A 15,441-nucleotide genomic window follows, 5' to 3' on the forward strand; every position below is an offset into this window, starting at 1 on the left:
TGTGTTCTTCAAGGGATTTTAATTTAGCTGGGGGATCATTATTATTTCAGGAAAGGGTTCAAATTTAACCGAGTTATAAATTTCTACAGAATCATCAATTTCCCCACTTTCAGGGTATACTTAAATTTGAACAACTAACACTGTAGACACAGAGGCATATGAAACCTAAGAAGTAGAAACTAGAACCAGCCGCCAAGAAAAATGGGTCTAACCTGAAGAGTTAGTGTTGGTGAATAGATAAAGCTGGAACAAGGGTGGTTTGAAAGGCTCAAAAATGCCACTTCAGAGGCAGTGCTGGAGTTCAGAATTTGTACATTTTTCTTTTGGGCTGACAGTGACCATCTCCCAAACCAAACTGCATTTTATGTAGCACTGCCAAGGGGCGGAATTTCCTTTAGGAAAGTTCATTTTAAAAAATAAAAATAAAATAATAAAAAAAAAAAAACATGGAACTCACATGTACACCAGGTTTGCCCTCTGTTAAAGGAATGTTATTAAGGTTAACTGCCTACAAGCAGAGAAACAGTAGAATTCAGGTTGCATGGAATATTGTAAATTCAGCATCTTACACAGCTACATTATGATAGATCTTTTAATTACAGAAATGTAATTACAGAATTTTTCCTGCTGTAAAAGGAAGTCTGGACCATGTGATAAAGAAAGGAGACTGTTGCTTTTGTGAACACTGATCTGTGTACTGGGTATCTCAAGCTCGTCCTGAATTGGGCAAGGGAAGAGAGATGCAATTCAACTACTGCTACGTACCTTTTCCTTCTCTCTTCCCTGCCAGTTGCGTAGCTCGACTAACCTATTGCATATCTCTCTTCTTCCATAGGTCAGCACTGCGGCTGAACACTTTTGTGATAGGTGTTAAGGAAAGGAGTAGGGGATCGCAGAAAGACAGTTCAATGACTAAAACAGTCGAGTGCTGCTCAGGAATATTTTTTTACCTCAATTACAGAATTTCTCTCTGAGCGAAATCATCTTTCAGAGATGTTCCTGAGGTCTGGGTGTGTTATGTGAGATGTTGAGGTCTAAACCAATGAAGTGTTGAGCACTCGGATACAACTGGATTCACTGGGAAATATACTTTGAACTAAATTATTATATAGGTCCCTGGGAAATCAGGCCTTATACACCATGAATCAGTCACCTTGAACTATTGTATATCTTGTCTTTCTTTGCAACACATGTAAAATAGAAGAAATATGTGGATGCTGCTGAAGTTTTGGGACTGTGGGAGGGGGGAGGATCACCAAAAACCCCTACTGAGTATTGGCAAAAAAAAAAAAAAAAATCTGTATAAAAATAAGGCTTAGAGTTCAATCAGACAAGGATTTAGGTTTGCACACTGAACAATAACAGTAAAATACAATATTAAATAGATTTTTATTGAATGCTGCCCATTCTGTCCACTGAATGAGATTAATTCAATTTAAGTACTTTTTTGGCCATTGGTATTGTTGTGTTTGTGCTCCTTCATAGTCTTTTATGTAACTTTTTCCTCACAATCCCTTCTGAGATATTGAACCAAAAGCTCAAGGCAATTTTCTACTGGAGGAGAATATTCTTCCTGTATGTCACTGTGTTTTTTAAATGGTATCCCTTTATTCCAACAGTTAATTAAGATCAAATTTATCGAGTGGCCCTCTTTTTTGATTTCTGCTCCTTTTTTATAGAAGTTCATCACTGAGCTTTAGTGAATAGCTCTCTCCAACGACACATGGTGTGGAAAAAAACCCACTATTTCAGAGCAGGGGCAATATTTTTTTCTTTCAAATCACGGTTTCTTTTTTCTGCATTCAGATTCTGCAGATGCAGATGTGGATGGCTGCTGGCCTCGGCCTTATCATTTCATGAACCTTCCCTTGTCTCCCTGAACAGGTTAATGTTAATACTGCTGAATTCCATTTATTTGGGGAACTCGGTAACCAAGAACAGTAGTGGTAGCCCTAGTGAGTACTGTGTGGTGGACCATATTTCTCCTCTAATTAAGCAAAACTCTATGTTGATTTGCTGATGTGTTTGCAATAGTGAATATGGTAAGGCCTCTTACAGAGACTGCTGGGAGGCTGCAGCATGTAACCTTTTTTTATTCCTTTTTAATTAAGCTGTAATTCCACTAGCCAAGACAGGACTTAGAAAAGTTCCAGACAGTATAGATATATATAGGCAAATAGAGGATGTTGTTCTGTCGCATTTGTGTATTTTGTAAAAAAGACAGCTTTATCAGCTATCAAGGACAATATTATAAAACTGCTTTACATGTAGAAATTCTAAAGAATAAGGAATTATTTTCAGACTTTCCACAAGCAAAATTTAGTCAACGTTACTGCAGCTGGTTGCTGTTTGTTGTGTTCTACTCTGCAACAGAGGGTTATTACTTCTGGGCAAAGATGGTAGAATAGATGTTAGTCTGCCTTTTTTCCTTTACCTTTAAAACATATAATGGAAGTGTAAAATGATTATATAATGGAATTATAGCTTGGAATGACAATAAAGTTTTAAACAGGTTACTGCAGGGGAAGAGAACAAAGCGTCGTATGAAACAGATAACATTCCCTGTTTTATGCTCAACTACTTCAGATAGCTGGAAAAATATAATGTGGTCTCTTTCCATCATTCTGTTTGATTTTGGTTTTCCTAGTGTATTGTCTGAGATGAAGTTTGAAATGTTGGAATAGTTATAGAGGATGCCCAGGCTCTGAAGGCTGACAATGTCTAATTCCAGCCAGAGGTATGTGTGTAAGTGGAGGCTCAACCCGCACACCCGTACTCTTAATAAATCACATGAATGCTTCCCTTACTAAAGAGAAAAAAGTGATTGTACAGGTTGAAATAGAAATTAAAAAAATTCTCAAAAACTGTTCTCTCTTACACTGTGTCTGTGCAGGCTGGTTCTTGCTTCAGCCCTTCATTTCAGTCAGTTCTGTGGCTTTCTGCATTTCAGCGGGTGGAACCAAGTATTCTCTTGTTCCTGGGCAGTTTCTCTTTTGCTCAACTCTGAAGCTTGGCTCGTCTGGCTCCAAGGTCTGTGCTGTTACCCTAGCACGTGCCACAGTGAGCTGCGTCGAGAGAACTTTCTGTCTGCGAGCAGGCTCAGTGGCTCATCAGGCAGAAGTTAATGTGCCTTCATCCAAGGGCGTTCCACATAGCCCAGCCCGTCTTCATAAAGCAACGTAATAGAATAGTCAAAATAGTAAGCGTGCAGCTAATGTCTGTCGTATATGGGGTCAGACCAATGTTAGTGTGCTGCTCATATGTGAGCAGAGCAAACCTATAGCTGCTCGTTCCTGACTGCACAGGTGCCCTCTTAATTCTTTGTGTAGCAAGACATTCTTCCCTACAAGTAGGAGTTGCCTGTGCAGAGAGCTTGCAAATTCTGTTCCGTTACACTGCGGAGCGTAGGAATGAGTGTGATAGCTATTAAGCTGGTTTGAGCGTTATTTGGCGTGAGAGGACAAAGATTCTTAAAGCAGTCATTGCGAATGACTTCAAAGGAGACATTGAAACAGTATGGGAGCAGGCCTAAGAAATAATTTTCAGACGTATAAGAAAAGCACTTTTCTCCTTAGAAAAGAAGAAAAAAGGCGTGTTGCTTTGGCAGAGATTAGCCCTCAGGTAAAGTGACAGTAGGAAAGGAACGCTACCGAGGTAGCGTAAGTATCAGAAGTCTTATGGAGTGAATAAAAGATTTGAATACCTGAAATACCGAAGAAAATTTGAAGCTTAGTGGTGGTAGTAAGGAAGGAAGGAAGGAACAAGTATATGCATGTACAACTGATAGGCACTGTCAAAGTTACTCTTCTGTTAGGTGCAGGTAAGAGAAACAGTTTCTCATAAAGTCAGTGAGGAAAGAGAATATGTTAATCAGTCAGATGACTGACATAATCAAAGTAAAAGTTGCTATGGGATAACACTGATTTTGCTGACAGCAAGAGCAGAAGAGAGATAGAATATAAAATGAAAGAAAGAGATAGCCACAACTAAACAGGATGCTGAAAAGAGAAAGCTACTTTTCCTTCCAGAATGATGGCACTGTAAGTATACATTTTCATAGTTTTTTGAACTATAAGGCTGTATGCATAATGCATAATGAAGTGCATATAAAAATGAAAAAAAGCTTGATTTTTGGTTTCTTTTTGTTGTTGTTTAACTTATTCTTGGCCTGCATTTCTGTAGCCTTAATCTTGAAATCTCCTATTGTATTTTAGCAAAATAGCTTTTTATGTCTGTTTCTCCACTTGTCTGTTGCCAGAGAGAAAAGGAATAAAGTCTGCGTTTGTTTCTCAATCCCCTATATGACATGCTAAAGAAATAATTCAATACTTTTTTAGATAGTCCATTTGTATTTCTTTTGGCTAAGATATAATTCACCTGTCTCCATCCCACTTTCTGTTTATACTTTTAAGGGCTTTTCTGCTCATGGAGATTTTTAGAATACAATTTAATTAAGAACATAGAACATTTAAAAGGTCTTTGTCAAAACAGGCTGCTTTTAAGTGGCTGTTCCTTAAGTCCTTACTACAAATAGAATTTACGTTTTTAAAAACTAAAATTAAATAAAGGTGACTATTATTTGTCCCACCTTGAATATTTTTCATGCTACTGCATGATACCGTGATCACAATTCAAATTTTAAGGTAGGCTGATCGTGATCAATGGATAAAATTACCTTTTCCTTTTTTTATGTACGTGACAGTATAAAACACAATCGACATTTGCCAAGGGAGCTGGATCTGCTGATCTGGAGTTACTCGCCTTGTTGTTAGCACTACTGGGAACAGACCACAGGCTTCTTGACCTGTGATATAATTTTAGGATCCTGTTGCCATTTACTACTGGAGAGTTCTGCGAAGAGTCATTAGTTAATACTGAAAATCTATCCTGGGGTGAAAATTTCACCTTTCTTTATGTGAAGAGTACTCTTATTTATGAGTTATATAGAGACCAAATGACCTCACAGTCTACTGCACGACATGACAGCACCTGAAATATATGTCCCTTTAGGATGTGCCTTGTTCTTGGATCACAAAAGGGAAGAATTGAAGAATGGTGGGTAGACTAGGCATTTCAACAGGAAGAAATCATAATTTTGTTGTAGGTGTATGGTGAAAGTAATTCCGTTCAGTCACAGTCGGTTGATTTACACATCCACATCAAGTCATATTACTGTTTGGAGCCATGATTCTTAATTGCTTGAATACGAAGTGCCTTCCTTAGAGAGGCAAGTACTATGTGTCTTGTCATCAGTAATTCTTCAAACAGCAATACATTTTATAGTCAGAACAAAAAACTCAATATAATTAAAACTCTTAAATAAACATAGGCTGAAAAATTTTCCTAGAGAGTTAATAAAACAAGTATGTTTTGATACGCTTTGAGGAAAAACGGGTCAAGCAGCTACTAACCAAAACCTGCTTTGATATTTTTTCCAAGTCCGGGTGTGCTGAAGAAAGCAAGCTAAGTAGAAAATCTTTTTGTGAACCACTGACTTATTTGACCACGTATGTAAAATGAAACAGTTGTTAAATTGTTAGAAAATTCGATCATTCCAGGTAGCTGGCAGCCTCGGTTCCCGTCTCTTAACTCTTAATATTACCTTACCTGTCCTTGCAGTTCCCAGTCTTACTCTCTTTCCCAACCCAATTGGTTCCAGTTTTTTCACTTGCTTTCAGCTGACTTAAGCCAACTTCTACATTCCAGAGCCCAAGGTACAAAACTTTAATGCCAGTAAATTCTTTGTTTGTCTTTTTCAGTCTTTTTTTTGTGCCAACTGTACCTAATAGAGTAGTTGAAGAGATTCATTTTCTATTACCCCTTTGCTGTCAATAGTTCCAGCATTTTCTTTCCTTTGTAATGCACTTTCATCCATACTGCTTGGCTCTGGCTTTTTTCCTCTCAACGTGCACGTTGACTAAGCTCTATTGATTTTTAATGAACTAATAATCTGCCGCATCTCAAAACTGCAGCTGCAAGGACAGGCCAATTTATCCAGGTGGAAATATCTGCAGTATAAATGGAACCACTGAGAAAATCAGGTACTAAAAACCTAGGTTGTCTCAACTGAGCAAGCAAAACCTATAATTTTTCAGATTTATGGTAAGGCCAGACCTGGGTGGATTTTCATATGAATAGCAAAAAAACGCATCTTCCTGACTCAAGGCGTTTTCATTCACAAAGGCAGTTTTGAAATCCTTAAAAAATGCAAACGCAAGCCTCATTTAGAACAAGGAAATAGTTAACATTATAATAACAAACAGTCTGACCAATGTATCTTCTTAGTTTTATTACTAGAAATGACTGAACTATTCTGTCTGATGTTATCTGTTAATAAAAACAGTCTTGATTATTGCAAAGAACATTTTAGCATTTAACATTTTAACAGTTATAATTTGGCCATTTTAAAGACACATAAAAGATGATTTTGTAATGAGAGACTTGGAGGAACTGAAAGAATTATCAGTTGTATCAGTCTTACGTGGTAAGAGGCATAGTTAGAGGGTGAATAACGTGTGCTACTTTCTGAGGCTGTAATACTGCAAAGGGAGTTTTCAAAATGAGAAAACTACTCTGGACTTAAATTTGCCTTTACTAAAAAAAATGTTTCTTTAAAATTTTATGCCTCTGAGTTTTAAAGCTCTAAATGTCTAGAGCCAGGTTCTGCATCTTTTACAGTGAGACAGGCAGTTTCTGAAGGAAGAAAATATATCATGTAAATAAAAGTGCTGGAATGAACCCTAAATCTTTACTGCAAAACTACTTTCTAAAACTGCCCAACTAATTTCTAAAACTCAGAAGCAGTCTTTATGAACTAATAGAAACATTCTTGGAGAATTTACTAACACGTGTCCAATCCTTCTCCTCCCTTTAGGAACGTAATGCAAGACTAGGTGAGGAACACGTCCTCCCCTCGCTTTCTTACCCTGAAGCAGCTGCAAGCTCATGATTTAAACTCTGAATTAATTCATACAGCTGCTAGGCATACCTCATTTTTCCAGGCTTCTGAAGGTCAAAGGCATTTTATTTTCTCTCCTTATACTTTAAATTAAAGCTTAAGAGTCCTGGGGGTCTTCCAGGCCCCACACCCCAGCAGAAGATGGTGAAGTGTGTAAAAATTCAAATTCCCATCTTTTCATCTAGATATAATTCTTCTATGTGCAGCAGCAAAGAAAAAAAGATATTCTAGAGCATGCCATATGGGTCCAGAGCAATTTTTTTCCTTCTACATCAGTCTGTAATAACGACCAGGACTATTTTCCCTGCAAAAATGTCTGGCCATTTTTCAAAATATCTGTGAGCGGACTGGCTGACTGATTCCTAGCTAGATGTGATGCAGTCTTCATCAAACATCTGAATTTTTCATGCAAATTTTCCCCCTAACATTTATGTCATCATGCGTGCATTGTTTTACAGTAGATTACTCTCTTGTAAATGTTTTGCCTTGGCTGCACCCAGTCAACTTAGTTTTGCATCATCATTAAATACTTTATTAAGAATAGTTTTTGATTCAAGAATGAAACTCTCTGCATATTTAAGCAGCTTTTTTTCCTAAGTATAGCCTTCCTAGCAATATATAGCTATAACAATTTAACTTCAGCGTGTCCTAATAGTTTTTCAGTCTCTTAAAAATTATGGTTAGAAACAGCCATCACAACTTATATTAGAAGTCTCTATTAATAACTCTATATCTTTGTTCTCAATGTAGTATATGCAATACCTTAAAAATCTACTTTTTCTCAGTATTTTAGGAATGCTGAAAAGATTTCATATGTATTCAGAAATGAGGACACTCACAGGAGGTGTTGGGTTTGTGTTTGGTTGTTTCATTTTGGTTTTTTAAATGGATTTACCTGCCATTATGATTTATAAGATTCAGGGGTTTCCACTGTTGCTTGTGTTATGTGGATTATTTCAGTGTGAAATATTCTTGGTGCTGTAGGATCTGCATACTTAAATTTGGTTTGTATTATGGGATGAATAATCTTTAAGCAAATGAATATTACTTTGAGACACTTTTTTGTTTCTTTTTGCTTTTTAATACACAGTGTGTGGCATAGGCATTACGTTAATAGTTATCCACTTCCAAGTGTGAATATTTAGCTTAGGGTTTGATGTTCCATTTACAGCTGAGCCAACAGCCTGAATTTCTGCTGATTTGAGTGGTTGTTTTTCATTCCATAGGCAGGATGAGGAAGGATGTACAGTTATCTTTCAGAGAGCTAACAGCACTGGCAGAAGTAGTGAAGATAGAGTATAACAGTGGATTTTAAAGTATGTGTTTTGTCAAGTCAAAACCAACTCTTGACTTTGAGGCATGTTTTTTATGCTTGTAGACTTTTTACAATGTGAATATTCTCTGCTTATGTAGATTCAGATCAAGGTGGCCATTGCTCTACTCTGGCTTGTTAACAGAGAACATGCTTAAAGATGCAGGAGTAAAGTTAGCACAGTTTTGAAAGTGTGTAACTTGATTTTACCTATGAAATCAGTGAGAATGATTTCTTTTAATTCATTTGACAATCCCAGGGGGTCCCTGCATATGTCACTGTCAAATCTGAGGGCAAATACTCCGCATGCTCAATGCACTCTAGAATAACAAAATGCTACTACTATTTCAGCCTCTGATGGTTCTTCTCTTTGTTTTATTTTTTCTTTTCCCCAAAATGCATGGGGAAGGAGAAGGCGTAATGATCTAGTGACTTTATTAGGGCTCAGCAGTTGAGAATTATTCAATTGTGCTATCCATAAAGGAATATTTTCTTTTTTTTTAACTATTTATACTTCAAGCACTGCTGATATCCATTCCTCTGCTTTGTCACCTCCTGACTGATCCCAACTCTCTGCTGGCAGTGAGGCTGTAAGATTTGAGGGAAGGTGGAAAAGTTGTTGTTTCCTCTCTCCACCAAATACAAGGATTACTGACACTGTTCCGCAAGGTCCTTTGGTTATACCTCCTCTAGCCCTTTTCTGATTTCCTTATGTCAGAAAATAGCCATTTTTTGAATGAGTACATACTTTGGAATACTAGCCAAGAAACTCTTTTCGTTTCCATTTACCAAATGTCATTAGACTGTGAAGGTGAAGTTTGAAAATTTCATTTGAAGTGACCACATTACATCCATTATACTTCCTGCTTTCGGTTCTAGTGATAAACTTTGACTTCCTGTCCTAAATACAACGAAAGGCTGTAGAGGCTGCTTTGAGTGTTTTATTGGCACAAGTAAGTCAGTAGAGACAATTTCTGCCAACTATGAAAACATTAAGTGCATTGATGTCATTTTTTTATAAAAGCATAAGCAAATTTTTATGTGAAGAGCTTGTTTTTATACTATCTTGCTAGAAAAGTAGCTAAACTTCTTCAGAACTTTTTGAAAAACTTGTGGGATATCTTCTCTAGCAAACCTGTATTTCATGCTTCTGTTTTGTCCTCATCTTCTACTGTTATACTAATCAGTAAATACTTGTTGATATCTCTTGACTTTAAGCAGCAGAACAGAAGTGTGAATTCTGTGCTTGTAAGAGTCACCTGGCTTCTAAAAAATGAATATAAAGGTGGCCTTTGTGGGAAAGAGAAATCAACAGTAATGCACTTCAGTTTGTTTTTTTTAAAAGTTACGATTTTACCTGAGATTTCTGAGCTTTTTCAACTTTCTAGAATGGTTTTCACAAAATGGGTGCCTATGGATTGCTCAAGCCTAGCATTGCATGTAGTGTAAAGGGTTGCTTTTCTTTTTTATATTGTGTTTTCCACAGATTCTCTGCAATGTCAGCATGTAGCTTGCTGCTTTTTTGATGATATAATTTTACTAGCTGCTGTGGGAAATAAATTTCTCTCTCATTTCCAAGAGAAAATACTTAAATAAGAAACAGTAAACTAGAAATGAAAGATCAGAGTATTTATTGAAAAACATGTATAACAGCACTCTACAGGTATAATTTAAATATTGTCATTGTTCAGAATACTTGGTAGGAATTTTGAATTCTAGTGTAAAATATGTAATTTTATATGAGATTTTTTTATTTCCCTCGGTCTTAACTGAGCTTGGCCAATTAACTGTTTTTATACTAATAAGTACTTCCACACATTAGCCATCTGATATTTTTTTGTTTTATAAAAAGCTGGGGTTTTTATACAAGACAATGGTGTTCTATTTATTCCTTTGTGGAACTGTCTAAGCAGATGCTATTTACATTACTCTTAAAATTTTGGATTTGATTAGTTTTTAGAAACTGTTGAAGAAAAGACATTTAGCACCATGCGGATGGGGTCTGAAAAGGATCTTGAAAACTACCAAACTGCTTTAGAGGAAGTACTCACGTGGCTTCTCTCTGCCGAAGATGCATTACAAGCACAAGGAGATATATCCAACGATGTAGAAGTTGTTAAAGAACAATTTCACACCCACGAGGTATATGTTTATACTACTCCTTCAGTAGTCATTTATCTGCTTGTATCCCATAATAAGGTCAAAATTACAGAACAAAGATATTTCTAGTTTATTTTATTCCTTTTTCTTGTTTTAAATTTTGATTTGGAGAATTTAAAGGTAGTACTGGAGACTGTGCCCTAGAATCGTAGAATCATTTAGGTTGGAAAAGACCCTTAAGATCATTGAGTCCAACTGTTAACCTAGCACTGCCAAGTCCACCACTAAACCGTGTCCCCAGGCACCACATCTACACGTCTTTTAAATACCTCCAGGGATGGTGACTCCACCACTTCCCTGGGCAGCCTGTTCCAATGCTTGACAGCCCTTTAGGTGAAGAAATTTTTCCTATTATCCAGTGTAAACCTCCCCTGCTGCAACTTGAGGACGTTTCCTCTCATTCTATCATTTGTTACTAAGCAACTCCCACCTTGCTGCAATCTTCTTTCAGGTAGTTGTAGAGAGCGATAAGGTCACCCCTCAGCCTTCTGTTCTCCAGACTAAACAACTTTTTGACCTACGAAAAAAGTGAAAGTGTTTATTTCTGTTTTGTGTTAGGAGGTGTGGGGAAGGGTTGAAAAAATAAAAAGTAAATTTGAAAATCATGTTTGGAAAGTGGTGGAATTGAAGATATTTCTCCAAAGTCTGTTCTTCCCTTCCAAAGAGTCAAACTTAAAACTGGATTTTATTTTTATTGTCAGGGTTTCATGATGGAGTTAACAGCTCACCAAGGACGTGTTGGCAATGTTTTGCAAGTTGGAAGTCAACTTCTAGCAATTGGAAAACTTTCAAGTGATGAAGAGAATGAAATCCAAGAGCAAATGAATCTACTTAATTCTCGATGGGAAAGTCTCAGGGTAGCAAGTATGGAAAAACAAAGCAAGTAAGTAATATGTCAGGTAAAATAATATATATGGAGTTTGACTGAAACAATCCTGAACTTGGCGAAAGGTTGGGATTTTCTTTCACTTCACTGTGAACAGTTCTCCATCTCAGATCTTTTTTAATCTGAAATTTGGTGTGTAGTGACTTTGAAGCTTGCATGTTGTTTTGAGACTTTGACACTCTATAGAATTGTTGGTGGGTTTCAGATGTTTCAACCTAACTTCCTCCAGCTTTATTATTTTCTTGGAGAGAAGACTCTGTGGTATCTTACTGCAGGCAGTTTTTATTTGCCATATTTATTTTCATTTGAATCAACACATGCAAGTAGCAACCTCACCTCTATGAGTGGTACTGTGTCTACTGAAATGTCCTTTGACACCAATTGTTAGACTTATCTCCCAGATGCAGCTATAGGTCATTGCTTGGGGAATTGAATGGTCTAGTATCTTCTGAAGTCTGTCATATTTGGGTAATACAAAATCGGTAGAAGACAAGTGATAAGGGCTTCACAGAGAATGTTGTGCTACTATTTAATTTCTTATACAAAAAATTCTGTGATAAATTCAATGAAATTTGGATTAGGGCAAGAGAAAATTTCTCAGGAGTGGTGTACTTAAATATGGCTAATTTTGACCTATTGGGTCAAAGCCCTGTGTTTCAAGCACCAGCTGGAGGATTATGGACAGCTTTCATATCACAATGTAATATATTTCTGGGTTATTATATAAAATTTAAACTCTCGGGATCTATCTTCTACTTCAGCTTAAAGTATAATCTTCTGAGCACGTTGCTGTAATCTACTCTTTAAGGCAACAGTGGCATGTTTATCCAAACAGAGATGGGTTTTGTGAAGATGAGAACAGCAAGGCTGTCTATCCTCTGTTGTCATGTCTATAGGAAATGTAATAAAGGGTAGCACACTTTACAGCACAGGGGAAACAAAAGCAAGCAATTGACAAAGAGAGAAGAAAGATATACTGATAAAGGATAGTATAAAAATGAAAGGGTCTTATGAAAAGTGATTTAGGAGGTCAGAATATCAGAGGAAGTTTGGAACACAGCAATGCCTTTGCGTAAAAGCAGCCCAAATTGGATTTCCCATATATTCACTAGGTATTGAAAGTATTTGACTCTTCCAGGAAGGAATATATTAGCGTGCTGAAGGAAAACAGCCTGTTTTTTCATTTCTTCTTCTTGCCCTTCCCCAGATAGGATTCTCTGTAGTAAATTATCTCAGAGTGTTAAATACACCACTGGAGAGGAAACCTTAATGCAATTTACCACTTTATGGAGGTTTTCACAACTATTAAAACACATTTAATTCAATGAAAAAGTATTTTGTATTTGAAACTTATGAGGGCCATACCATAAACAAAGATTATGATAGTCTCCTGAGGTATATCAATAAGTACTAAAACCTCTATCAGATGTTTATAGAAGTAATTTGAAAACCAGGAAGTACCTGGAGAATGGGAAGAAACAAGAAACATTCTTTTGCTTAAGAATCAACTGTGATTAAATTATTTTCTGTGATTATTTCATTTTCAAGTTTATGCTCCTTGCTTCAGAATAATATCAATATTCTATATAGTAAGTATTTCTTTCATCATATCTTGGTTTTCTTAAATCAAATTCCCTTTACTTTGGCAGTCTTTCTGTATCATTTCATTTATTGCTAAAAAGGTATCTCTAAGATGAAGCATAGTATTTAATATTTATAATAACTTGATTTAGAACATCAAGTAAGGCAATAAAATACACACTTGAAAGTGGAGGACTGAGTTAGATCTGAGATAGCTAATCCCTTGTGAACCATGGGTTATAACAAAGCAGGGTGTCAGCTTCCTGTACTTTATCTGTAAAGAAAGAGAGATATTAGAGTGGAAAAGACACTACATGTATTTTCTGGTCATTTTGATCAATAATTAACACATGATTTCCAGTAAAAAGACCTGAAATCATAGTACATTACGAAGATCTATGACACTCTGTTCTTAGGAAAAAAATCTTGAGAGTGATAATACAGAAAAACATTACTGTTTGATATCTACTATTTAGAGGTTTGGATTAATGGAGCCCTTCACATTTCTTGGAACCATTTTTTTTCTTCAGTGTCTCAAGTTCTGTTGAAGTTTCAGTTCTTGCTTATAGTTGCTCCTGTGATTTGTTTTCTTTGGTCCTTTACTTCCAAGAGCTGCCAAGTGGAGTTCTTAAAAATTATTACTGGTTTTAGAAAGTAACATAGCTTCACAGAGCTCCAGGTGTAACACCCGAAACTGTCTCAGTGCCATCAGGGACCAGTGAGGTACCATTCAAGAAACAGGTATAACTTAAACCTTATTTCAAAACAAACTTTTAATTTTTTTAAATGTGTTTGCAAGTCTTTATTTCCATAAAGCTGGCTCATCTCTGCGTTTGCCTGCAGTTTCTCCCTTTTTCTGTATCCGCTGCTCTGCATTAGAAGATATGCTTCATGTCCATGTGCTCCTCAGGATTCCTTTGATCATTCTTTCTTTGTTTCACAGACTCCTTTTCACATTTTCTCGCCATTACCACTCCTGTTTCAAGAGACTTTGGTTTGACTTGTCTTCCTATGGTTACCTTTAAAACTTGATTATTTGTTTCAGAAGTCCTCAGCCAATTTATTTTTTAATCTGTCCAGATGCACGGGATAATCCTGAGATAAATGATTAGTGTTGTCGGCTGCCCTAAGGAAAGAAAAGTACAGCTTTTTTTGTAACAGCTAAGTTTTTATGATTAAAATACCTTAGTCATAGGAATTTTTTACTAATTTCATTTGCACTCCTGTTCGAAAATCTCCTTCATTCTTGTTGCCTGTTACTTTTGGGGTATTTGAAGTCTGTGTGTCTGTGTTATCTGGTTAAACTTCTGTTCGATAAAAAAAAATGGATCCTTATTTAACAAAGATTTACCAATACTAAATTTATTATTTGCATAAAAGTGATAAAGGTTATTTTGAGAAGGTCTTTCATCTAATGTCCTGTTCTTTTTAAAGCAAAGGCCGTTTCAGGGACAGAAAAACTATATCAGAGTGATGGAGCTTGTTAGATTTAGTGCTGGAATTCCATCAGCTAGTCAGTCCCCAGCCTGTATCGTTCCAGGGGTTCTTCCTTCCCAGGTGTGGGACTTTGCATTTGTCCTTGTTGAATGTCATGAGGTACCTCTTGGCCTGTCCCTCCAGCCTGTCTAGATCCTTCTAAATGGCAGCTCTGCCCTCGAGTGTAAAACGTGACAGTTAGTATATGCACAGGATTCAGAGTATTTTGCATACCTAAATTTATTGGTGATCCCAAGGATTGCTTATAAACTGAGGAATGGTATCTAAGAATGGAGTGTGAGTTAGCTGAGATATATACAAAGAAAGCATCAAACAGCATTGGGAACTTAGCGATTTCTTTTTGCAATATGAATTAATACTGTGTATACAGTACTTATTTTTAACTGTATAAATACGAAATAGTAATTATATAAGTATTTCATCAGAGACCAAACATTCAGCTCAATTGAAGAAGATTCAAAACTGGAAGGCTTTTTTTTTTTTTTTTTTTTCCCCAAAAAAATGTAGGAAATAAAATAAATAACAACAACAGAAGTGCTGAAGTTTCAGACAAGCACCTTAAAATATGAACAGGCTACAAATGAGATACAGGATTTCACATATTACATCTGCATGATGTTGACAGTTATTGAATCCTGGTAGTTCAGAAAAATCTAAACGTGTACCAAAAAGTAAATATTTACACGTTCAATGCAATCTTCTGTGGCGATTAGTTTGAAAACTATTAGGTGTGTCTGGGAAAATACAGAATGATGATTACTTTGGACATACTTAGATGCGGATTTTCAAAATTATACACTTCTAGGTTTGTTCAAAGTCTCTTGGAACAATCCAAAATTGTTTGGACAAACTCAGAAGTACTTGCTTTACTTGAGCGTACCTTGACACTGTGACAAAGCTGCATGTTTGGATTTGTGCGAGCGTTTCTTAAGTTGCGTAACTGCAACTGAAGACCTTTCGCGTTTCTCTGGAGCAGTGTGCTCACATCACACTTCTGCCAGTCTGCAGTTCTGCAGGTGCTGTGGGAGAAAACGTACTTATGTTTCG

General features: G+C 36.5%; 1 protein-coding gene across 16 annotated transcripts in view; it reads left to right on the forward strand.

Annotated features, from left to right (window-relative positions):
- DMD (dystrophin) overlaps positions 1–15,441 on the forward strand; it is a 1,198,278-nt gene that overhangs the window by 375,277 nt on the left and 807,560 nt on the right. For all 16 annotated transcript variants that reach the window (XM_030020819.2, XM_030020811.2, XM_030020812.2 and 13 more), the window contains 2 exons: positions 10,224–10,412; positions 11,132–11,313. In XM_030020819.2, the coding sequence (XP_029876679.1) occupies positions 10,224–10,412; positions 11,132–11,313 (371 nt within the window). The remainder of the gene's footprint in view (positions 1–10,223; positions 10,413–11,131; positions 11,314–15,441) is intronic.

This window comes from Aquila chrysaetos, chromosome 7 (genome assembly GCF_900496995.4).
Source record: "Aquila chrysaetos chrysaetos chromosome 7, bAquChr1.4, whole genome shotgun sequence".
Classification (NCBI taxonomy): Eukaryota; Metazoa; Chordata; class Aves; order Accipitriformes; family Accipitridae; genus Aquila; species Aquila chrysaetos.